The sequence below is a fragment of the Apus apus genome, chromosome 6, assembly GCF_020740795.1.
Source record: "Apus apus isolate bApuApu2 chromosome 6, bApuApu2.pri.cur, whole genome shotgun sequence".
NCBI classification, from domain to species: Eukaryota; Metazoa; Chordata; class Aves; order Apodiformes; family Apodidae; genus Apus; species Apus apus.
Genome location: NC_067287.1, coordinates 27,223,520 through 27,247,845, shown reverse-complemented (window position 1 = coordinate 27,247,845; position 24,326 = coordinate 27,223,520). Strand labels below are relative to the sequence as shown.

General features: G+C 37.4%; 1 protein-coding gene across 6 annotated transcripts in view; it reads left to right on the top strand.

The window, feature by feature from the left end:
• Positions 1 to 1,332: 1,332 nt before the first annotated feature.
• The window catches only part of DYTN (dystrotelin), a 49,249-nt gene continuing 26,255 nt past the window's right edge, over positions 1,333 to 24,326 (top strand). For 2 of the 6 annotated variants that reach the window (XM_051624120.1, XM_051624122.1), the window contains exons 1-13: positions 1,333 to 2,910; positions 6,806 to 6,995; positions 8,994 to 9,079; positions 9,964 to 10,052; positions 10,729 to 10,800; positions 11,148 to 11,311; positions 11,875 to 11,986; positions 14,620 to 14,765; positions 16,300 to 16,468; positions 18,118 to 18,188; positions 20,148 to 20,307; positions 21,573 to 22,038; positions 22,585 to 22,731. In XM_051624120.1, coding sequence (XP_051480080.1) covers positions 2,829 to 2,910; positions 6,806 to 6,995; positions 8,994 to 9,079; positions 9,964 to 10,052; positions 10,729 to 10,800; positions 11,148 to 11,311; positions 11,875 to 11,986; positions 14,620 to 14,765; positions 16,300 to 16,468; positions 18,118 to 18,188; positions 20,148 to 20,307; positions 21,573 to 22,038; positions 22,585 to 22,688 — 1,911 coding nt within the window. In that variant the 5' untranslated portion in view covers positions 1,333 to 2,828 and the 3' untranslated portion in view covers positions 22,689 to 22,731. Of the gene's footprint in view, positions 2,911 to 6,805; positions 6,996 to 8,993; positions 9,080 to 9,823; positions 9,882 to 9,963; positions 10,053 to 10,728; positions 10,801 to 11,147; positions 11,312 to 11,874; positions 11,987 to 14,619; positions 14,766 to 16,299; positions 16,469 to 18,117; positions 18,189 to 20,147; positions 20,308 to 21,572; positions 22,039 to 22,584; positions 24,323 to 24,326 lie in introns of those variants that run through there. The other 4 variants (XM_051624121.1, XM_051624119.1, XM_051624123.1 and 1 more) reach the window with 4 other exon arrangements.

Here is a 24,326-nt window from a genome sequence, read left to right as displayed (position 1 = left end):
AGCAACATTGTTTCTCAGCAACTGGAAGATGCTTAGTAAAGAACCCTCATTTTAGAAATATTGCACTCCAGCTGTAAGAAAAAATTGCTTTGAAAGAAAGATCAAAGAAGCTTTCTGTTTAATAATTCAGGATGTTTATGTTTATGACTAATTAATTAGTGTTTTCTGTTTCGACTGCTCAGTCAATTACTTGATACTTTGATCTGGGTCTTTGCCAAGCATTTGTTTTGAACAGCATTCATTTAAAAGCAAAACATCTAGAACTGTGTCTTGAAGTCAACTTTTAAGTGCTATAAACTACTGGACTTCTCTGGCAGTGCTGTCTGACTTCTGAGCTAAGAATTAAGTAAGTAGCTGAGAGAAAGGTAAGTGCCATTACTGTGTTTAAGAGGAGATGGTAATTTTGGTCTTTGAACACAACATAGAATTTTTTCATACTTAACAGGAAACAACAGTAATTGTAGCTTATTTTATACATATTTAAAATGTTCATCATATGTTGTCTTATATCAAAAGAAGGAAGGCCTCTGTGATCAAGTCAAGTGATCTGTTGGGAGATTTCTTTTTTAACTTGACATGGTTTTTCTTTCTTTGTACTTGAATTCTGTAGCATGCTTAAAAATGTATTCTGTTTGCTAAAGTACATATTCTGAGAACCTGCATAGGCAAACAGTGCATGTAAGTCATCAAAAGTTACTTTTCTTACACATTTCAATAGGATTCAAGAATAAGGCTACTCTTGTTTTGCATATAAGAGTATTTATGTTAATGGGATTGGGGATTGTAATTGTAAAAATTTATTCCCTGAGCATTTGTAATTAATTTTGAACTTACATTTTTCTTTTGCGGAAGTGTTTTTTTATTATTAATAAAGAGCATCTATAGCTGAAATACAACACACTGGCTGAAATAGTCTATCAATGAGCGGTTAGTTCAGATGCTGTATTTACTTTCGTATTATGTTCATTATAAAGTAGATGTGCCAAAAGTGAAGTAAATCCTGCTCATTTCACACAAATACTCCTACTGCAGCCAAGATCTGGACTCGCCATAGAGTTTTGTAGATAACAACTTAGACTGTACATACGTTAATAATGCCTTTCTTAACTTTTTGGAGGAAGTGTTAGTGGGTGTGATGTTATGATGTTGCACAGTGAAGACAGTTTGGTAAAATGCATAAACGTGTAATTAACTTTGAGGCCATTAATACCTTAGTACAAGAGTAGAGTGTATTTATCCATATGGGCAATTTAAAAGCTAGACATTGTGCTGCAATAGCTAGAGAGCTTGTCATCTTACAGGAAGTATCAAGTCCTAATGGATAATGCATGCTGAGTAACTCAGGGAAGTCAGTGGATCTGTTCTTACTTGAGCGAGCAAATTGTAATGAGTGAGTTCTAACTTAAGTGATTTTAACCTGTGTATTTTTACATTATCCTCTTGCTTTATTTTATGAACCTTTAGTGGACAGAGAAAAAGGATAAAAATCTCAGGCAAGCTGTGTGTTCATAAGTCTATCTCTCAGGTTGCTACATGTAGCTTTTGCTAAATACTTGTGTTCAATGAATTGCTTAGAATCTTCTGATTTCTTTGATTTCCCTACAGTTTCTTTTCTGTCAAGCATATACTACTGCACCTGTTTTAGGAATAAATGTATAAGCAAAGTTACATACCAGTGTCGATTTTGGGCAGAACTGCAGCCTTGCAGAAGCTAGGGTTGAGTCCAAGCTCTAAAGCATAGTAAGGAAGAAAATCAAGAACAGTGAAAAAGAAACAGTGGTATTTCTTTCAAAGAAGGACTTCAATAAAATCTGTGGCATTGTAGTCTTCAATGAAGAAGTTATTAAAGCAAATCTGTATCCCATCATTTTAAGTATAGATTATTTAGAGACTGAAACACAAAGCTGCGGCTGTCACCATTTAAAATGGTGAGAAGCATATGTTGGTACACTCAATAATTATAGATAATCAAATATTTATGCTTCATAATTGGCTAGTATCATGTCATGTTTATTACAAATTACTCTCACTAGAAAGAGGTAATAAAATGAACACTTGCGTAAGTTCAGATTTAATAACAAATTTATTATTTAGGTTTGAGGTAGTGTCCAACTATTTCATTTTTATTTACTGTAGCAAAATTCTTTTTTTCCCCCACTATTATCCATATATGTGGCCTTTGGAGTCTCATGTAACTGAGATCTTTTATACCTATTGTTTTTCAACTGTAATATTACCTGAAAGATAGTTACTATACTGAATTCACATTAAATTTGCTTAAAAATATAATGTAGATTAGAGCATTAGTGAAATAAATCCTGAGAGGAGACATTCAGTTTCTGTTATTATTAGGGACATAATTACCATTGTTTTCAGGGTTGTGCAAGAAGTGGATTCATGGTTGTGCTTCCTTTTTCCCTTACTTTTCAGCTAAAAAAGAAATAATGTCAGCCCACCTGAGAAGTTTAGTTCTGTTAGAAAATAAATTTGAGAGCAGTTACAATTAATTAATCTTTGGTAATGTCTAGTGTAAAAGTATTCCCTCTCTGACCTGAAATTACACAGTATGGACTGTGTAGTAATCCTGTATGTAAACACTGGCATTTTCAATAGTGTGTTCATCCTCATACAATTTTGCAGTTACTAGAGATACTCCTACTTTAGCCTACTCTATAAAAGCATGCAATTTTCTGGAGTTTCTCAGCACTTGGCACCAAAACTATTGTGTTATTTTATGTAAGTCTGTTTAATTTCTCTGAAATGCATCCAGTAAGTTGTTCAGATTAAAAGGTTTGATTTGAATGGTTTGATATGCCTCTGTCGAGAAAATGTGGTTTTTACACTTTGGTTTGTTTTGTTATAGAATGCCTAATGCCATCTGTTCACTTCAGATGGATCCAGACTTGCAGGGTAAGGATTTTTCTCATTTTTTCCCCAGCTTTTCTCAAGAGACATTTCGGTGTCTGTTTGGACAGAAACTAATGAATTGTAGTGAAGTCATGCCACTTGCAGAATCTCCTGCTGTAACACGTAAATGACAAAATACACAGCTGTGCTACCCTACCTTTGTTTTTGGATCTGTCCTGGCACCTTCTCTGCCATTGTCACATTGGCTCATGGAATGATCGGGCACACAGATGCTGTGTTCCCTAATTTATAATACATAATAAGATTTCACATATTCTAGGATAGGCATGAAGGATGGCCATCCAGTCCCTTTTTGAGAGCAGAATCTTAGCAGATCTGCTATGTAGCAAGTAGCACAAAATGCAGAACTAGCAGGTAACCAGCTGGAGATGTCAGGAAACAATGCACTCTTTTCCACAGGTGTTTGCAATTCGTTTTGTCAGCTTCTCAACAAAGGGCATTTATGAGTCTTGAGGTGAAATTTGATCTGCTGCAGAATGTTTACATGCTGGTTTTCTGTCCAAAGGGGAAGGTCCATCTCTATGAGAAATGAAAGAGTTGTTATGTGCTCCCAAATAGCCTCTCATAAATAATAATCTTAAAATAGTTTGTATTTAATTTGGGCTTTTTTTTTTTTCTTGTCTGCTGTTTTACTTTTGTGCAAGTACAAGTTAGTGACAGGCACAGAGTGCCCTACTACAAAGCCCCATTTTGTCTTTAAGGGTGGACTTGAAGTGAGTAGCAGATGCCTACTAAAACAGATTACCTCCACTCAAAAGTCATCTTGTACATGGAAGGTGTTGAGTTGGATCATGTGTATGTTTCTAACATTTGTATTTTAAAATAAGAATTTGGGACTTAATCCATGGCCTACTGAAAACTGTGGGAGTCTTTCTGTTACTTTCAAAAGAGCGTTGGATCACTTTACTGAAGAAAGAACCGATGATGCATGGAAGTCAAAACTAGTTCTTCACATTTTATGACATGCTACACTACATCTCCAAATAATATTACAAAACATAGTATGACAAGAGCAGGACTAAGCAGATGGTGTAGCGGATACTGGCTTATTTCTATATCTTAGGCAGCATCTGGGAACTAGTAGAGCCTGTAATTTGCTGACTATTAATGTTAGTCTGGTAAGTTTTTGGGAAACCATTGCACACAGATTGTTTCATTTGCGGACTAAAAAGTTAAAGAGTTTCATGAGCTAGTTCTGCTTGGTTATGCTTATTTGATGCTCATATTTGACCTTAATCAACAGTTAGTAACTCTTCCTCTTTGAAGAGGAGAAAGAATCTCAGAGGACAGGAGGATAACCGATATATCCCTTTCTAGTTTCTAAACTTACTGTGAACAAGCTTTTTGTGTGTGTCTTTGTGTTGTTTTGGGTTTTTTTGTTTGGTTGGTGTTTTTTTTTGTTTCGTTTGTTTGTTTGTTTGTTGTTTTGTCTTGAAGTCCTAGGTATGTGTGTAAGGTACCAGGTATAGGTCATGTTCAGAAGCCCTTATTTCCCACTCAGGAAAACATCCTGTAGTGATGTGAAAGGAATGAGCTGAAATAATATAAGTGTATAGGATCTAGTTGAGCAGCTTGAGTGGGATTACTAAGCAGACATGTCAAAAGCCAGTTGCTCTGATAAATGGCTTATCTTCACTGAGAGAGTCCCAGATGTTGATCTTGACAGAAAATTTGTTTAATGCTTGAAACAATATGCATCCAAAACAATAACCCTTCTGTGTAGACTGTCAAACTGTTCCTTGTAGAAAAGCATCTCTGATCAAGAAATTGTTTTGCCTGAAGAAGTATTATTTCATTGTGATGTTGTCTAAAAGCATGTATAGTGCATATCCTTTTTTCTACTCCATGAATAGACTTGATTCCCAAAGACACAAGTGTGCTTTTTATGTTAAATACTATTTTTACCGCTTGTCATGTTACTGGTCATAAGACTACCATTTTCCCCACCAAGCTATTGGAAAAAAATAGAATGTTTGGGTTTTTTTTTCCAGATTTTCAGAATTTTACTTCAGAGTATTGTGGGTTTTGATCAAGTCCAAATTTAAATATTTTTTTTTAGTTTTTAGTTAAGTAATTTGTTTTCCTTTATTTTCTTTTTTTTTAAAAAAACAAACCACTCTATTGTAATGTGTGTTTGTTTTCTTTCACAGAGGCTTTCAGTGATGTTCAGAGCTCTGTCTACAGAACAGCCCTAAAACTACGCTCAGTACAAAGTCTGTGCCAGTGTTAGTAGCTGAAGAGAATCCTGTCCTTTGACAGGGAGAAGAATCTGTAAAAAAATCATGTTGCTGTCACCATGAGTTATTATGCTGCTTTGCTATCTCCTTTTCCACTGAGAATCTCAGCATGCATTAAGAACACTTAAGAGCTAGATAGTACTTCATATACAAGTTGATTTTTTTCCCCTTTTGAATGTCAGAGGAAATATATTAGTAAAATTCTAAAGGTGTAGCAGAAACAAATTTTTGTTAAAATCTGCAACCCTGCTATGTAGACATCACTAGCAATTATTAATCTTATTCTGTATGTTATTAGTCTTATTAAATGTCAAATTCTCGTATGTTTCTTAGGAGTTGATTTATTGGAAATAATTGTGGATCATCAAAAAATACACTTTCCAGCATTACTGTTAATACTATAAGTATAAATGAGAACAAAATCAAATATGATAAACCAGAAAACCCCAAGCTAGCAGTCATTCTCTCCATCTTTAAAGTGAGTGAGAATTCTGTGCAAGCAAAGAATTATGGAACAAAGCCTGGTTGCACTTTGCAGTTACTGGATGTAAATTCCATATTGAGCTAAAATGCATGAAAATCTTGAATTTTCCACCTGAAGCAGTCAGTTGCTGAAAATGCACTAAATTGCAAGTGAGGTCTTCAGGGTAGCACAGAAAATACGACTAGTTTGTTGGTCTTGGCCGTGTTTTTTTCATTTGGCCATGGCCTTCTATGGATGTATTTTGTCTGATCTTAGCCCTGACATGGTAAATCTGCCTAGTGCTGTGTGTCACAGAATGGAAGTAACAGTTCACACAGGTGCTGGTTCTTATTAGCTCTGTTGCCTAGTCCTCCTTGTCTCCCCTAGGCACTCACAGCATCTATCCCAGTTGCTCTACTCCTCCATGAACACTGGTGACCAGAATTGCACATGGGTTTCCAGACTGAGATTCACCAGTGTCTCACACTGGTATTTTCCCATCTGCACTGGAAAGACCACAGCCAACATGTTCTAGGTTCTCTGCTTCTTCAGCAATCTACAAGCTTTCAATCTACTACAGTCGTTCTCTTCCAATGCTAATTCTTGGTCATGCCTCTGCAGTACTGAATGTGACCTTTAAAAAGCCATAGCTCTCTCTTCTCACTGGCTCTTAGTTATTCCATGGCACATTTATAACACAGCCTTTTTGCCCCTTTCTTGGCCATAGTGCCCCCCTCCTGTTTGTGTTTGTGTGCGAGGAGAGAGCTTACATGAAAGCACAAATTGTATTCACAGTCCCAAGTGAGCTTTTTTTGAAGTACTGAATGGTGCTTAGTTTTATGCTATCTATACATAGAATGAAGCTAGGTCTATAATTTGGATGTAGTTAATCATGCTATTTTCCTCTATAATTTGAATGGAGTTAATGATGATATTTTATTCCCTTTCTATCCATCCCAAAGTGAACTTTAGTTGAGTTGTTTTATCTTGGTAGCCTTGCAAGTTTTGCTACATCCACAAACCCAGCAAGACCTTTCCCAGATTATTTCCTTTTTATGTATACTGGTTTATACTTAATTTTACAGACTTGTATTAGCTAGGTGCTTCTAATACAGAAATGTTGATCTTCCATTCATTAAAAGGATCCTTATTAATTTCTCTCTTAATTTTCCCACAGTGGATTTGATTGATGTTTCTCTGATTGAGCACATCCTATCAAGTGCTATCAAGCAGGTTTCTCTGAAAGTGCAGCAGATCTCTAGAATGCTGATGATATTATTCCAAAGGACAAGATTAGAAAAACCAGGTCAGATAGATCCAAGAGCTGTCAAATTCACACTGAGCCTGCTAGCTGCCATGTATGACAGGTGAGAGGAAGCACAAATGTAAAGCCATCATGAAGTGCTACTAGACTGTTTCTACCACTCTTACACCATTTCTGTATCTGTTTTGATAGTATTTTGCTTTGTATATACACAAGGAGTAGTTCAGCTATAGGAATATGAAGCACAAATCTTCAGAGAAACAGCTGTCGAATGTTTCCAAAACTAGCTGGAAATCCAGATCTCTGCCAGTCCATACTAACTTTTTCTGTGAACAGCATTGCAGAAAGTAGCTCTTTTGACTACCAAGGTATTTTGAAACACTCCTGAGATAGAATCCATCTTTGCCTTTAAATTATGATACCCATACCCAGGTCAAGAATTTACCAGTCACTTTTCAATATTATTTTTTCTCCAGCTTAAAATGTTTATCAACCAATTATAAAACAAAACTATTGACTCCTAACTAAGCTGATCAGCTAGCTCCTGTGAATAGCAAATAGTTTCTGGGAATAATAAGGAAGGAGCTCACAATGTACTGTTTTCATTTATTGTTTGTGAATAATGAACGAATTCTCTAAAGACAGGATTGGTTTGTGATTTTATCTGATATAAAAAACAAAGGCTAGGTTCACTGTACAATTTATTCACCACAGCTGACATTTATTCCCTTCTACATCAGAGCTAAGTGTTTTTTCTGAAAGTGATTGAGATGTAAGTGGTCTGCAGGACTTTATTGAATCACTAGTCATTAACAATATGATCATTACTGCATAAGGTTCCATGTTACAGATTTTTTTGTGCTTGTAAAAAGTCAAGGGTAAGAATAAACTGATGTATTATGGAACAAAGCTAGAAACATCAAGAGTGTTTTGTGATTTGTGTGCACTGTAAGGAAATAATTTAGAAGAATCTTCTTAACAACCATCTTGGTATCTTTTTGTTCTCTTTGTAGTGTGTCATTTTTTCTTGTTGTAGTTTCTTTTAAAATAAAATTAATAAGTTTCTTGCAAGTAATATAGGATAAGAAAAGCTTATTAAAATAGTTTTCTAATTGTGTTTTCTCTGTACAATGTTGTTCTCCACTGTCAACACTGGAATGTATTTCATGCCAAGAGCACATAAGAGCTTTTCCATGTTTTTGTGGTAGCCTACTTAATAAGCTTACATAAGGCCCCAGAAGGGTTTTTGATTGTATGTTTTAGCTTTAATCTAGGCCTTCTTTCTGTTAAAGTTCTGGAAAAACTAAGTGTGTAAATTGAAAATCTAGAAACTTTTTACCAACAATTTCCCATGCAGCTCATACTTTAGAGACTGTATGCTTTATGCACTATGCTCTGTAGAAATACAGTTTATTGAAAAATGCTTGAAGACAATTTTATGTAATGATATTCTGAAGTACAATACTGCTTTGCAAAAGTGGCATCTTAAATACAGACTTCCAGGATTTCCTGATTTATTATTTCCAATTTTTATCTGCTTTGTCTTCACAAATAAATGTTTTTCATTAGATGTCTATGTCACAAAATTTGGTTCTAAATTAAGCTACATTCTTTATGATCTAGTGGTCAAAACTATATCCTTTTGATTAAACTGAGTTGCTGGGAAACTAAGGGGAATCAGCCCAAGAGAAGCTCAGTGCAGAGCTGGGGCCACAGTGAGACTGCCTGATGATATAGTAGAAAAAACATTGTAATCCTGCTTTCTCTTCTTCCTATTTGGGAAGGTTTTCCACAAGTGAGGAGCAGATTTTTTTTCAGAACATGTATTGTACGTGTAAAATTATATTTTACTTGGAATCTGAGGTCTCTAAAGGAGATGCTGTCTTTTTGTTTTATGATTTCGTGGTATCTTTGAGAGTTAACTGTGTACAGCAACAAAGGGTCCTATACATAAAATGTCTCTAAAATGCAACATTAGTTATGTACTTATAGAAGGATACTAGTTTTGAAGTTGTCTTCCAACAGAGCAGTATTTTTTTCTTTTAAGGTTTCACGTTTTACATTCTCAGTGAATGTAATGTAACTTATTTTATCTTCCTAGATCTGGAACAGGTTATATCAAAACTAAATCTGCTGCAACTGCCCTAATTGCCCTTTCAGGAGACACTCTACTGGCTAAATACAGAGGTAGGAAATGTATGATTTTGTACACTGCCCAAATTCCTGAACATTGAGGAAAATCTCCATTGTGGTTTTCTTGTACTTTAAAAGAGAACACAGTTCTGCCATGCAGAAAGTATGTTGACTGGTTGGTTCTAGAGAAAGTCTGATGCAGAAGAATACTTTTCTATCAATGTCTGTAGCCACCTTTGCATAGAGTCTTAGAACAAGTCATAGGAGTTTAAGATAAGTAGAGCTTAAAAACGAAGGCCAAGTTCTATTTGCCTAGCAGAAAAGAACAGAAAAACCTGGGGTTTAAATCTCATTGGATTAGAAAGAAATTTTATATATTTGATCCAGGAAGCTTTTAGACACCTTTTAAAATTAGACAAAAGTGATTACAGAACTAAGTATAACAGGTAAAGGTAGCCCAGTGCAATGTGCAGCACAAAGATTTCTGTCTGAATGCTCAAAATGGAGAACAAATGAACTACAAGTGGCATATTGGCCTCATACTCTTCCACTGCATACTGCGTATTTGCTTCCAAATTATAATTTGGAATTAAAAAGTCACAATTTAAATAGTGCATAACTTGTATAAATGTATTTAAATATTTTTCTTACAGCCATGAAAATGAGTGTGTTGTTCCCTTCACTCTTACCTGTTTTAACTGCGAGGAATAAGAAATTGCCATAATTTCAGTGCTTTTCTTCTCTTTCACGTTCCTGTAGGAAGAAAGTATTGTCACAGCAGTCACTGAATACCTGTTAAATAGACAATAAAGGGGAACTTTCTTGATGGGTTTATTTTGTAGGCTGCAATTATCATGTAAGTAGTTTGAGAATAAATAGATAGAAGACACTTCAGGCTCTGCCAGGATTCCAGTTTCTTTTCCTTTGGTTGTTTTCAGCTTTCTTCCAGTTTTATGCTGTCCCTGATGGGAATGTGGCCATGATTACCCGTAGTGCCCTGAGAAGCCTACTAACAGACTTAAATCAGGTAATGCCACTGCAGTGCTGTTACACAACAGATCTTGTAGGTTCCTAATATAAGAGAAAAAAATACATGGTCGATACATATTATGTTTGATGACATTAGGGGACGGAAGTCACTAAGGCAGTCTGTGGATATGGGGAGCTACCATGCGAAGTAGATATAAATATAATAAAATTCTGTAGATTTTTGCAGTCAGAGTAACCACTCTCATCGGTGCCTCTGTGCGTTCATTTTCCCTGATCTTACAGGTCCTGGAAACAGCTGGATACAGCTGTTTCTAAAGTGACTCCAAACTTCACATTTCTATATTCCCTAGAATAGCTTGCAGTTGTGGGAAAACGCTGTAGCATGCAGGTGTTTACAGCTGAAGTGGCACTGAAAATGTGATCTGAAAATGACCCCTGAGGTTCAAACCCAGTGTCTTTTAGTATCGTAGTATGGCAATGTAGTATATTGATCCATTTCAGTAAGTGAGCTGGATGCAAATCATTCTGACACATACTGAAATATGAAATTGCGTACTGATTGTATGAATATGAACAGGTTTTCTCCAGAACAGTATGTAAAATGGCATTTCCATGGATGCTTCACCATCTGTGTGCTGTCACCATCTCAGCAGAGCATGATGGGAACATCTGTTTTTTACTGAGGTGTTTCTGAGCCTTTCGTCTTTATGCAGATCCCAGCCATTGTGGGAGAAAGCTGCACTCTGTCTTGTGTGGAAATTGCTATTCACAGCTGTTTCCATGGGGTGAGTGAAATTTCGATGTCCTGGACAATTATTTTGGCCGTTGCTGATTGGTTACAATTGCAAGCTTATCACCATATGACATCCACTAGTATCTACCTTAAGGGGCGGGACTGTTCTTCAGTCTCACAATACAGAAGGATTTGTATCTATGGGAAAGATCCTCATTAAGATACTACTGAAGACTCTTGCATTTATTCCAAAACTTTGTAACCCAGTAATGTTTTACATTAATGGAAAATTTTTGCTAGCAGAGTCCAGTATCAAAGCTTTTATTAGGAACTAGCTGTAGATGAGGCACCAATTTTTTTTCAAGTAAATGACTGAAATTGAGACGTATTTTTTTCCAGGTTCTGAATTCAGCAATTGTTGAAGAAAAATTCCTGTCGTGGCTGAGATCAGAGCCAGCTGTTCTCCTGTGGCTCCCTACATGCTACAGGTTATCAGTCGCAAAAATGGTTTCTCACCAAGCTAGATGTAGAGTCTGCAAAATTTTCCCCATTACAGGCCTCAGGTGCGTCAGGAATTACTGTAGTCTGTAGCATCCACATAATTAGTTCTTGACCATTGTTTGCATACCTTGTAGGCTCTAACTGCCGTATTAAGCAACAAACTTAGGACATAATTGAATTTAACAACTAAGATAGGAAAAGAGAGCACCATTGCAGGCTAGTGCTCAAGCCTGCATCCTACTTCTCCTAAGTTCACTAGTACAGACATTATTATGGAGACTTACTGAAAGTAAACTGGCAGTTCAATAGTAAAGCAAATTAAACCTGTGTATCTCATTTCTGCATGCTCAAAAATGGTGCTAGACCAACTGTTTCTTCCTTGGACTGAATTTAAATACAGCAGATAAATAATATCAAAACAATTAGTGGGCTCTGGAGGACAGTCTGCTGTCATTTGGACAAAATAACTGTTGCATTCAGAGAATGCTGAGGCAGGTCATTATTCTAACAAATATACTTCTCTGCATCTCAAAACCCAGGGATCTGAATTTCTAGTAATCAAGCTCACTTAAACCAAGTTCTTACTTGTGGGCAAGTAACTTAATCCTTCTGTGTTCCCTCACAGGTATCGCTGTATGAAGTGCCTCAATTTTGACCTTTGCCAAGTGTGCTTTTTCACTGGCCGTCTCAGGAAGCCACATAAGAGGTCACATCCTGTTGTGGAACACTGCGTGCAGGTAGAGTCCCCTTGTGCTGATTCATTTCCCCCTTCAGGTTCCTCATGTAGGCAGGCAGGCAGTAGACTCTTGAACTTCATTGATTATGAAATTATGCATGTATTAGCCATAATGACCATGACATATTAGCATTACTAATCTAGGAACAGTCAGGGAAAGGAAAAAGGGAGGCTTCTAACTTTAGAAGGAGTGTTTTGTTCTGAAATAACTGAATAGAGCCATGAAATGTCATAGTACAAGTTCTTTTCTCAAGGAGCTGTATGGCAAGTTTGCCATTTACAGATCATCCTTAAACCTGTATAAAGGGCCTTCTGTGTGTCCCAGTGCTCCTTCCTCCCAGTCACAATGTGGACTTATTCAGAAATTAATTAATCCTAAAGTTGTACAAATTCCTGCATGAAATTTTGTTTATTTCAAAGCTTTTCCACTTTATTGTAAGTCACTTGGATCATTTGTCTCTGACAGTTAGGGATACAGCACAAAGAGGCAGCATGGGCCAAATTAAGCTCACCCACTTGGGTTCAATTACAGGGGCAACTTGTGCTTTCATCACACTAGTGCAAGGTTCAACACTGGCAATTGGTGTATGGAAGATCAGCTTCTCCTATGAGCAGGAGATTCCAGATCTTGCACATAGCATCAGACAGATTTTTGGGTTTGTTTGGGGTTTTTTTGTGGATCTGTAGAACAGTATTTTCTTCTGTTCCAGTAAATGAAAAAAGCACCCATGAAAGTTTCTCTAGTGAGCTGTACTTCATGGTCTCTTTCCTGAAACCCTGCACTTAACATGAAAGGTATCTGGGTAGCCAATGTCTGCACCAAAACTAAAGAATGTTAGACTGCTTTTGCAGTCACTCTTTGTCTGGGGGAACATTAAATTGTAGCCACTTCATTGCTCTCTTTCAGAAAACCAAACCTGTTGCTGACACACTAAGAAACTATATCTGGATGCTTAATACCTGCATTAAAAAATAACAGATAGATGTTAATTCCTCCAAGTATTCTTTCTCATTCCCCATCTCTGAGAACACAGGAGAATCAAATTTCAACTGATTCCTTCATGTGAAGATTTCTCAGAGAGACATTAAAATCAGTATGGATCGAGAGTGAATGGGACTGTGTGGATGTGGAAGCACGAGAAGAAAGGGCAGGAGGGATATAACAAGGCAGGAGATGATGCAACCTCGATTAGCTGGTGAGCAAGATCACAGCACTCCCACACAGCTGCTCAGGACAAACAAATAAGGAAAACAAAAGGTAGCCCAAAACAAAGGTTAAACTGCCAATTGAAGATGCTGTCACAAGAGATGATGACATGAAGGTAAAGAATTAGGCTTGTAAGCATAAAACAACAAATAAGCAGACAAAAGATCACAGTCACTGCGGCTCCTAAAGAAGCTAAAGACACATCCAAAAACCAGCACATGGTCACACTAAGAGTAACCTAAGGGTAACCGTGGAGGCTTAAGGAAAACTGACATCTCTTGTCCTCCAAGTCCTTATAGTCATACCATGTGTATATATACACTTTGGTGTGTGAGTGCTGGAAAGAGTATTTGGACACGTATATTAGTGCTTATGAGTCAGTATGAGGGGGTTAAGTCAATTTTGTTTTAAAATGAAGTCCCCTTTCTCACCTATATACTGACATTGAGTTTTCCCACATTGTTGCTGCAATATGGCAACTGGATCATGGAACAGAGGTTTTCCTTATGAAATCCTACTCTTAACACAAACCTGTAAATACTACTTTTGTGGCCAAAATCTATACCAAAATTTAAAAGATCAGCTACTCACTATGACAGATTCCATTTTTATATTTGTAATGTGGGACATAACCACTATTAAGTTACTTTTTCCATACCTTCTGCTCTTTGCAGATGCTGTCCTTGCTGGGTAAGTTTTCACATTGTCTTTATCAGGGAGTGGGCTGCTAAGTGGGGATTTAAAATATCAGCACTGTTTTTCCTTACCGTGCTGACACCTTGTGGTAATGTAATTACTATGCTGAGAAACGACTAGGAGGCATGTTGTGTTGTCTTTGTTTTTCTGTTCAGTATGTTAGGGCTCCCCCCATGTTCTGCAGCAGTCACTTGCTATGGAAGAATTGGTTTGTGTCCTCCTGTAACATAGCTACTGAACTTAGTTGTTGTACCTGAGCCTGACAAGCCTGACACTGCTGTGACACATTAACGTGTTTTTTACTGTAGTGTACAAGAGGAGGACTTAAGGCACAGAAGGCCGTATCAATTACCACTTCATACAAGTGTAAAAGAACTTACTCTCCTTGATTAAGAGTAAACTTATTTACAAGTCAGGCAGAATTACAATTGTGACTGTAAGCTTAATCATTGTAACCACCAAAATCCTGCATTAAGTAATTGCAGGCTGCCTGAATTTGGCCCATGCAGAGTGCTTTGCTTACTAAACAGAATTAGAGCTGCTCTTGTCTGTGGTTCTGCATCATCATCCATCTCAACTCCTCTTCTAGGGCTCAGACAGCAGCTGTTAACCTCTTCTGTTGTTGAACAGGTGGACCTTTGCTTTTTTATGCCTTGCCTTTGCCTTGGACTGTGTCTACTTCACTCCTTATTTTATTACTTCACTCCTTACTTAATCCCTCATTCCAATAGATGTCAGCAAAGGCGAATGCAAAGCACTTTCTCCGCACCATCAGGAACAACCTGTTTCCAGAGCGCTGCAGAAGAAAGGAGGCTCAGAGAAGGAGGGCTCTGGAAATAATGGAGGAGAGGCACTTCCCTACTCACAGAAAGACTGTGTGAGTTTCTATTTCAAATGAGTTCATAATCTCTTGAGTAATATATCAGGCTGTGGGATATTGCTTGCTTATGTCCTTTGAGTAAGCGATTTTGTTATTACAGTCATTATTTTTCCCTTAAAAAGGGAAAGCATAAATGGAAAATTGCTGTTCATTGTTCTGTAGCTTAACCATGATTACCATGCTGACAACCTAATGACCAGTTGTCTTATAAAATACAGCATGCCTATGTCCTTGTTCACTCCTTTATGCCATCTCTTTCCCTCCATGCCATTTCTTACATTCAGTCTAAGGCCAAGCATTGCAAATATTTAGTACCTGTCAGAATTGCCTAGGTTTTTAAGCACCCCACATGTGACCCACAGTGCATTCACTGACAGTCATTCTACTGAAGTCCCACTGAATTGCAGTCCTATGAGCTTACTCACAATGACTAGCTGATCCCACTGTTCCAGTTCTTTCAATTCAAATCTTTTTTGTGTGCTTTTAGTTAACATGGACATTCATTACGGTATTTCTACTGATTACAGTGGTTATTAGTGAACATTGGAGATTGTGTTATGATTTCCTTGCTCTGAGATTTTGGTTGATATTTGGCTGTAGAAACTGAAGAGAGCTGTTGTATGAGATAAGCACTACAAGCATGTGAAGGGTGAGATTCCTTCCTACTTGTATAAAGACCTAGCAATTCTCTTGCTCTCACGTGTTCTCCAAATGAGGCTTCAGTGAGACTGAAATAGGAAAAAAATAATCACTCCTCTCTGAAAGAGTTAATTCATCCTTACACACAGGAGGAGAAAAATCTGTTTATTAAACTTGATTGTGCTGAACTGCTAGGTAAGTACATGGCTATTGGAAACCAATTTTTATGTACAGCAAGATGAATAGATGATAGTTACAGTGATTCTCATGGAGATTATTATTTCAATGTTTGTTTTTTAGAATGTGGTGAAATGCAAAACATTTTCCATTGCTAATATTTCCCCACTTGTATTCGGCAACAAAAAATCTTTTTTCATTTTGAATGTTATTTAATCCTTCTGTGAGCAATCAGAATTTCTCTGTAATTCTATGAGGTTTTGTTTACCTAGTGCTTGGGTAGCTATGAGAGAGAGAATTTGGGGTTGCTGTTACAGATGTCACTGTGGGGCTGATAGGTATGTGGGCTTTTCCTAGCATAGAATGGACTGAACAGCAGCCTGTCTGGCCCTTTGTTATCTTTTTGTAGTTGAATTTCCCAAGATATTTAGATCTTGGCTAAAGGAAGCAAAAAAGAAAAGCAGCAAATTGCATTGATACTAAATAGGTGGAAAGAAGAACCTGTTTTTGAGATTCTTTGGAAAGAGTGAAATTTGGGGGGGGGAATTTAATTCTTTCAGCCAAAATATGCCAGCTAAACAGTACTTCTTGCTTAGTCAATAGCACAGCTGTCTGTCTACTTGTAGTGCATTAGATTTATTTTGATCCTTCTGGGTACCAAAACGAAGTAAGGCTTGGTCCTTTCTCTACTCATTATTTCTCTGTTGATATACAGTACCCCAGCAGAACTCAGTGCTTCACCACTATCTGGCCCTGAAAATCTGGCTTTCCCTGTGGACATACCAGACCAGGAATCACCCAAATTCATATCTGAATACAGAACTGTAATGCCAAAGAGTGAGAATAGCAGCAAGAGACCAGAGCAAGGCAAGACAAAAGCTCGGGTGAGTAAAACATGAAGCTGTAATAGTGCTAAAGCTATGAAGAAGATGGACCAAGTTAACTAATGGTCAGTTAACTAATTACCAATGAAAATGAAATGTAATGGGCAGCTTCACCTTTCTGTCAAATTGCTCACTTCTGGAAAAAAAATCTGGAAACTGAAAACATTGTGATGCTTGAATTTCATACCCTCCCAATATTAGTGGCTAACTCCTTGACTTCCATGACCTTCAGAAGCATTTGTAATAATAGTTGCTCTATTACTTTTTTCTTTTTGAGTTGTCTTAGAGTAGGACACTAAAGACTAGCTAAGACTGGAGTCCTCTCTCTATTCTGCCAGGAAAAAAATGCCATCATGTCCTTCTACTGCAAGCAAATGCCAAGGAAGGATGCCTTAATTCTTATTAGGCTCAGGCCATTTTTGTCACCATGGCAATAGCAAGAGGACAGAAGGGGCCCTTCTTAAGGATAAACCCAGAGTTGTGTCCACTCCAACAAAAATAGCTAATGTATAAAAGCTCTCCAGTAATCCATTTCCAGGTTCCCTGCATAGAAACAATGCTAGAGGAGTGGGTAGGACAGTATAGACAAAAAAAAAATTACATAGCAGTTTTTTGTTTCTATATTTGTTTGAGAGGTTAGTAGCTCTGCACATACTCGGAATAGAGGGAACACTGGGTTGTGTTCAAACCTTCATGTGTCATCCGCTCATCTTGTCCTTCCCAGAAGCCAAGAGATGCAGTACATTGGAACTACCCTATTCATGTCAGGTCACTCCTTCGGCTGCTACTATCCTTTGCAGCCCCTTGGAAGACATGTCTTTTAGGACTCTGCTGCCCAGCTCCCAAGTATAGTGCCAGTCAGCACATGTCTGCAGGAGAGGTTATGGGCAGACATTGCATAGCCATATCATTTTGATGGCTGGCATTTGTCATTTCAGAAGACAGCAAGATGGGACTTGCATCCCTGTGGTGGGATTCTGCCACATGTATTGCTCTCTTGTTCTTTTTCTTTCTGGTCTGAGAATTCTGAGAAGTTTTATATTGAATTCAAATACATTGTAATGTGGATTATTTCAGTATTGCTTAAAAAGATGCAGACTGCAAGTTCAATGGTAGCTTTTAGTAGAATACATAAGCTTGAAAGTCCTGGGAACCCGTCTCTTAGTCCCATAATTTTTTGACAGCCCTTATTCCAGCCCAGCTTATACCATACCTCTAAAGCAGTTTACCTGGAAAGTGTTCACCTCCCTGACTTCTGGGTGAATGTCCCCTGCATGGCCCGAAGACTGCTACTTCCATACGAAGACCAAGAGTTTCTCTTCTCTCTTCTACATCCAGCCTCTCCCTCCATCTCCTTGTCCCAAACCAAGGGGCCTGGATGTTCCCAAATTGGAATATTCCTTTTTGCAGAAATTTCAGGGAATGAGGTTTTTGTTCTTGTCTAAATCAAAACAAATTCTCACATGCTAAGTGGATGCAATCAGTTGAATAAAATAAGTGAACTAGTAAATCTGTAAAACAGACCAAATCCCAAATTTGTCATGCCCTCTTATAGTGAAATTTGCTATGCCTTCTTATAGCAAAATTTAAATAGAAAATTAAATGTTATTGCTGATAAAATTATAAACAGATACTTTCTTTTATTATAGGAAATAGCCTCTTTTGAAGAAGATGTGATAAATATGCATGAATCCATCAAAAGCATTTACAATGAGAGCAGGTAGGTAAATGCTGAGTACAGTGACTGAAGACTGGTGGGCAGTGCTGCTCCAGTGAAGAGCTAGAAGACAAATGATTTTTCTATACTTTAGAGATTTTAAAATAATAATAATCCTATCTAAGGGGGATGAATGGTTCAGTGTCCAAGTGGAGGCAAGTGATGCGTGGTGTTCCTCAGGGGTCAGTACTGGGACCAGTGCTGTTTAACATTTGTTGGAGACACAGATAGTGGGATTGAGTGTCTCCTCATCAAGTTTGCTGATGATACCAAGCTGTGTGGAGTAGACACCCTAGAGGGAAGGGACAACATCCAGAGGGACTTGGACAGGCTGGAGAGGTGGGCCAGTGCCAGCCTCATGTTGGTGAGTTCAACAAAGCCATGTGCAAGATCCTGCACCTCGGTTGGTGCAACCCCAGACACAAATACAGGCTGGGGGAAAACGGCTGGAGAGCAGTAACAAGGAAAAGAACTTGGGGCTGGTAGTAGATGAGAAGCTTGACTGATCTTTAAGGTCCCTTCCAACCTTAACCATTCTTGGATTCTATGATTCTATGAGTGATAAAAACTCAGCAAGAGAGATCAGTGGAAAAATAATTTCTGGCAAAGCAAAACATTTAGGTTTGCTTCCATCAGCATTTCTGCAATTGTTAGTTTACATTTCTGAAAGTCACTTTTAAGGGAAAAAATGTTCACTCATATAAAAATATTAAAATAGCATACTTTTAAAAAATTTTATCTGAATAAAGCTTAATGAAAACAAATTTCATAATTTCCATTAAGATTTTAAATCAAAGTAGGATATTTTTCTTAAAAATATGCTGTAAATAGAATAGAATTTACAGGCTTATTACGGTAACTATTGATAATAATTCCATGACTGAACTTATCACAGAAGTGATACACACTTCTGATATACAAAGGTTATAAAATATTAATTCCTATAATATAAATTTATTGAGTGGTTTTTTGGTTGTTTTTTTGGAGGGGTGTTGGTGTATGGGCAACCATGCTTACCTTTTTCTTTTACTTTTGCTTTCCTCTCCTTCATTTTTGTAGTTACAGTTGCATGTGCTGTAGATTTAATCATGTGTGTGACCACTGAAACTAAAGTAATTAGAGTGAGGTCTATAATTTCATCATGAATCTGCCCTCTTTTTTTCCTTCAGTATGTTGTGTTCTGTCTGTTCCTGTTTTGTTGAATTCTAGTAAGTCAATGTACAATTGCTGCACCAAATTCACACAAGGCACTCCAAGACTAAATCAAAACAATTGCAGTTTCATTGTAAGTCTGTGTCACTCACCTCAGTCTCTGTTCTTACATGGGAAAATAAAGAGATATGGCAAAGATCTTTCTTAAGCTTTCATTTGGATTAGCAATATTTGAGAGGATATCTGGGAAGCCTGCTCCTGAAGTACTGCATCACCCTCCAACCTAGAGCTTATCATATAACTGGGTGAATGAATCACAGTACTCATGGAAAGCTCTTCTTATTTGTGGATCAAGTTCTAGCATTTATGTGTCTGTTCACAGAACTGGGCTCTGAGTTAGTTGAAGGCAGTCAGCATTTTGCAGTAAAAACCCATTAAATAGACCTCTAAAAAAAGGGACCCAATAAAGGTCCCTTATAACCCCTGCTATAAGGGACCACTGTAATATTAATTTTAAATTGTCGTAGCTTGCTGTCCCATTCAGATGAATCTTTCATAATTCCAGTGAAACTGATGGGGCTTTTGTTTGTTAGCCAATACATACCCAAATGAAAGTGAATCAGATGAACTTGTGTGGTACGAATGTGTGGTATGAAGCAGTTAGTTTATTTCTGTAGTGTTAACAAGCTTTTCTGCCTGTCTCCACCTCAGCTATATGGAACACAAAAAAGTATTTCTACCCCAGCTTCTTATAGAAATTCCATGTTTGTGTGGTATAGCAAAATTCCCATTCTCCTGTATCCCTGTCAGGTATATGAAGAAGCAGTTCAGCAAATGGAAGGACAAAATGCAATTTCTTTACAACTGCCAGGAAGATAAAAGCTGCAAATTAGAGGCAAAGCTCCAAAGCCTGAGAGCAAGCCATGAAAACCTGCAAATGAAGCTGCAACAAATGAAGGAAGAAATAAAGGTATAATGATAAATATACCAATAATCTTCACAGCTATAGGCAATTATTGAAGACTACTACCTTTCCTGCAGACCAGCACTTTTGATACTATTTCATGCACCTTCTGCTAGGCTGCTCAGTCATTTTAGGTTCTTGTCTTCAGAGAAAGCAGATGAGCTCTTTGCAACAGGGATTTTCTTGTCATTCTGTATGTATTTAGCATCTAGCACAGATATTCATGTCTGGGATATTTAGATACTACTGCAATGAGAATAGTGAGAGGGTATTGCAATAAGATTGAGAAAATGGTCCAATAGAAGTGTTAGATAATTAATTGCAGTCTTTTCTTTAAAGAATCTTATGTTGGCATTGAATAAATCACATGCTTTTTGTCATTCCTAGTGCTGTCTTGTACTGGGATGAAATATGGACCTTTTACAGAAAATAATGTATTTCTTTTCAATTGTATTGAATCTTGTTCATTTAGCATCTCTGAGCTTCTAAAAAGGCCCTGTTTCACAAGGAATGCATACATATTTGCCATCTACAGCATTCTGGTAGCATTTTCTGAGATGCTGTTTTTAGAGTGCTTTTCAGGGCTAGGCAAACATAGAGGAAATCCAGACATATCAGCAGTGCACGCTTGATCAGCTTTATATCACACGCACATGGAGTCCAGTATGACCAGTCATGCCATCCTGTGTGTGTGCTGTGATGACAGCCTGCCCACAACATGCAGTACTGGCTGCACACATGCAGTTAAGTGTTCAGTGCCTGGATGGTCAGCTCAGTGCTCCTCAGTTACATCAGACTCCACGTTCATGCAGTGGATTTGCCATTATAGTTCTGTGTAGAAAATGACAAGTACAATTGTAGCACTGACAACTGATCTAGTTTTGGAATTTCAAATGTGAACAGCTGTGAGATGTTTGATATGTGTTTCATATACACATTTTTTTTTCCCCTTAATTTCAATATTTTAGAACAATTTTCCTGCAAATTTAGTCCTGGAACATTATTATTCTCACTTTTAAATCAATTAAAGTGTATAATGTCTTCAGACTGTAATTGTGGAAAAAACACATAGATTTGTCCAAACTCAAATACAAAGTTTTATTTTATTGCAGGAAAATATTTTATTTGTGAAAAAATCAGTTTACTTCACCAGATATTAAATAAAAAAATTATTATGACCCTAAATTATTTTTTTACCTTTTTTAGGACTACCAGCAAACCAAATTATCACATATTTTCACAATGTAGTTTCTGTGTTTTGACTATTACAGACAATGTTACAGTCATCAGAATGTCAGAATATGATGCCAAGAAATCCTTATGTCATGCTGGGAAGGAGAATGCACGGTGTATTAAATCCTGCCCAGATAAGGCCTGCTTCCAGAACACGTGCAGACTGGAGATCTTTGAATCACTCCAACTCTGCCAATAGAATGGAGGTTCTACAGACTCTCAAGATTCCTGCTGCAGAGGACTTCATGTTTTCAAAAGGCACACAGGTGTCAGTGGCTTTGCAAAGTGACGCACCTTTTATGAGACAGTATAAAATAGCAAAAGGGACTCAAACATACTTACCTGAACTGACAGAAAGCTCCCTCAGTGGCACCAAGAGGAATACAGTTCTTACTCCCACTGCAGTGCAGATGCCACCTGAGGAGACAGATGTCAGTGAGGAACTGGAACTGCAGCAGCTAGTGATGAAACTGAAGGATGCATTTTTGCTCCAAGCGCAACCAGGTATAAGTTCTCCTAGTTATCTTGATACTGTCTTCTCTCATTCATCCAGTTTACTCTGTGATGATGTTCATAATCATTCAGCCCTCAGAGGAAACTCAGAATCATGCCACTGTAGAAGTGCTCTGGCTCTGTACTGTAAGGAAGAAAATATTCCTATAAGGTGGAATATAGCCCCTAACAGACTAATTTGAAAGAGGATGAGTCCAAGCACATAATAGGAAATCAGTCTCAGCAGTCAATTAAGGAGCTAACTTAAACTGTTGAAGACACTGGAGGTCTTTTCTGTTGCCACTTCTGCGACACTGTGACTCTAGTCCCAGGCAGACTTCCAGACTCACAAAATCCCTTTGTAATCAATGGTCTTAGACAGAGCTTTGTTCAACACTCAGAATGCCTCACTTCTGATAATGAGGATGTAAAAAGGAGAATAAGAGAAAAAGCTGCTGTTTCTACAGAGTTATCTTAAATTAGAGATTTATAGAGTTTTCCAGGGCTCTGGCAGCATCCAAATGCTCTGAAATATTTAAAATCTCTTCTGCTTTTCAGCTCAACAGTCTGCTTTGCAGCAGGAGTTGTTCTCTACAGCTGAACATGTATGCAGATCCTTTTCTGATCTCATCAACCAAGTAACTTCACCAGCTTGTAAATGATGGAAACTACCATCCACCTTACAGCTTCACTGAACTATTGAAGGTAATTGATGTCATGTCAGACTCTTTAAAGTGACTCAGATGTTGTACTCTTAATACTCAACAGATTTTTGTGTTTACTGACTTTACCAGTCATTGTAGTTATTGTTAGAGAGTGATGTTCCTTTTCTGTTGGTGGTTTCCAGTTTTTTCAAACTACTTAATTCATATTTAAAGGAAAAGATGCTTTGAACATGCAAAGGAATTTGATTGCTCTGGAAGGGCCTTTCCATTATTGATTAACTTATATATTAGGATAGAATGGTTAATAAGAATGTAACGTTTAGTATAGAATCAAATATTATTTTACCTGCAGCATGGGTGAAGACTAGGAGTGTTAATACAAAGCTGTGCACAATGGGGCTTTTAGATATATTAACATAATTTAGATAATTAACAGCAGGAGTGAGCAGATGTGTTGTAACAATGCTCATCTCCCTCTCACACGCTAACAGAGCACTCTTGTAGGTGGCGGTTGCAGGCAGAGGCAACTGAGAGGGTGTTGCTGAGAACACTGAACTGTGTTCCCGTGCTCATTGTGCTTTAGTGTTCCCTCCTCTTGAACATTTGAATGGTTTGTTGCACACTTGACTCTAAGCCCAAATTCAGTGCCGTTGAAGGTGATAGCCCTCTTACCATTCTTTGTGTGCTTCCATAAGATCAGGATTTCACCCAATGGAACTATGTTTAGGCTTTATTTTGTTAAGCCCCAGTAACCATTTGAAGATTTCATTTACACATTTTGCTACTTGGACCTATTTCTTCAAGCTGATTAATATCCAACAAACTAGTTTTTCTTTGGGCGTTTGAAAAACCAAAACCCAACCAAATATTATCACACACACAAGGAAAGAAACTTTGAATGAACAAATAAATGTATTTGCATTCAGCCAGCCAGCAATGAAAATATTTCATCAAAGCCTCGTTACCTGCCCAAAGTTAAATTGCATTAGTTTAATATCAATTTGCCTATTAGAATCATCAATAACAGTCAGAAGAAACAGATTTGTCTACAAAGAACTTGCAAACTAAAAAAGAAGTAAATTCAAGTTATGTATGAGAATTCTTTTGATTAAACGCTTTAAGTAAGAATGTGCAACATTTTAAGTGACTTTTTTGTAACTAAAAATTTAGGGGAGATACTGTAAAAATATAATGTGAAAACAAACAAAGGAGCTGGTAAAACATGTTAACTCTTGCTTTCACTGGAAAACTGAAAACATTTTTTAAGGCTTTTAAATATAAAAATATGCACTATTTTTCTTTAGTAGGGTGATGTCTTTCATCAGTGTTGCTTTGGAGGATCTTGGCAACTTCCTGCTCTGCTTGTCTGAGTCTTATTGAAGACATAGATCAGTTTCTTCCTGTTTTGGCACCCAAAAGACAATAGTTAGGTCACATGCATTGCAAAAAGCATGATGTACACACAGAATAAAATAGGCAACTGCTTATAAATCATGCAATGTATTTAAGGAGGCTGAATTCATAGGTAATTAAAAATAACTCAAAAGTCCAAGTTAATCAGAGATACAGAGCTCATAGTTACAGGTCTTCTTTCACTGTGTGAATTAACATCAATGAGGATTAAAATGCAAAAAA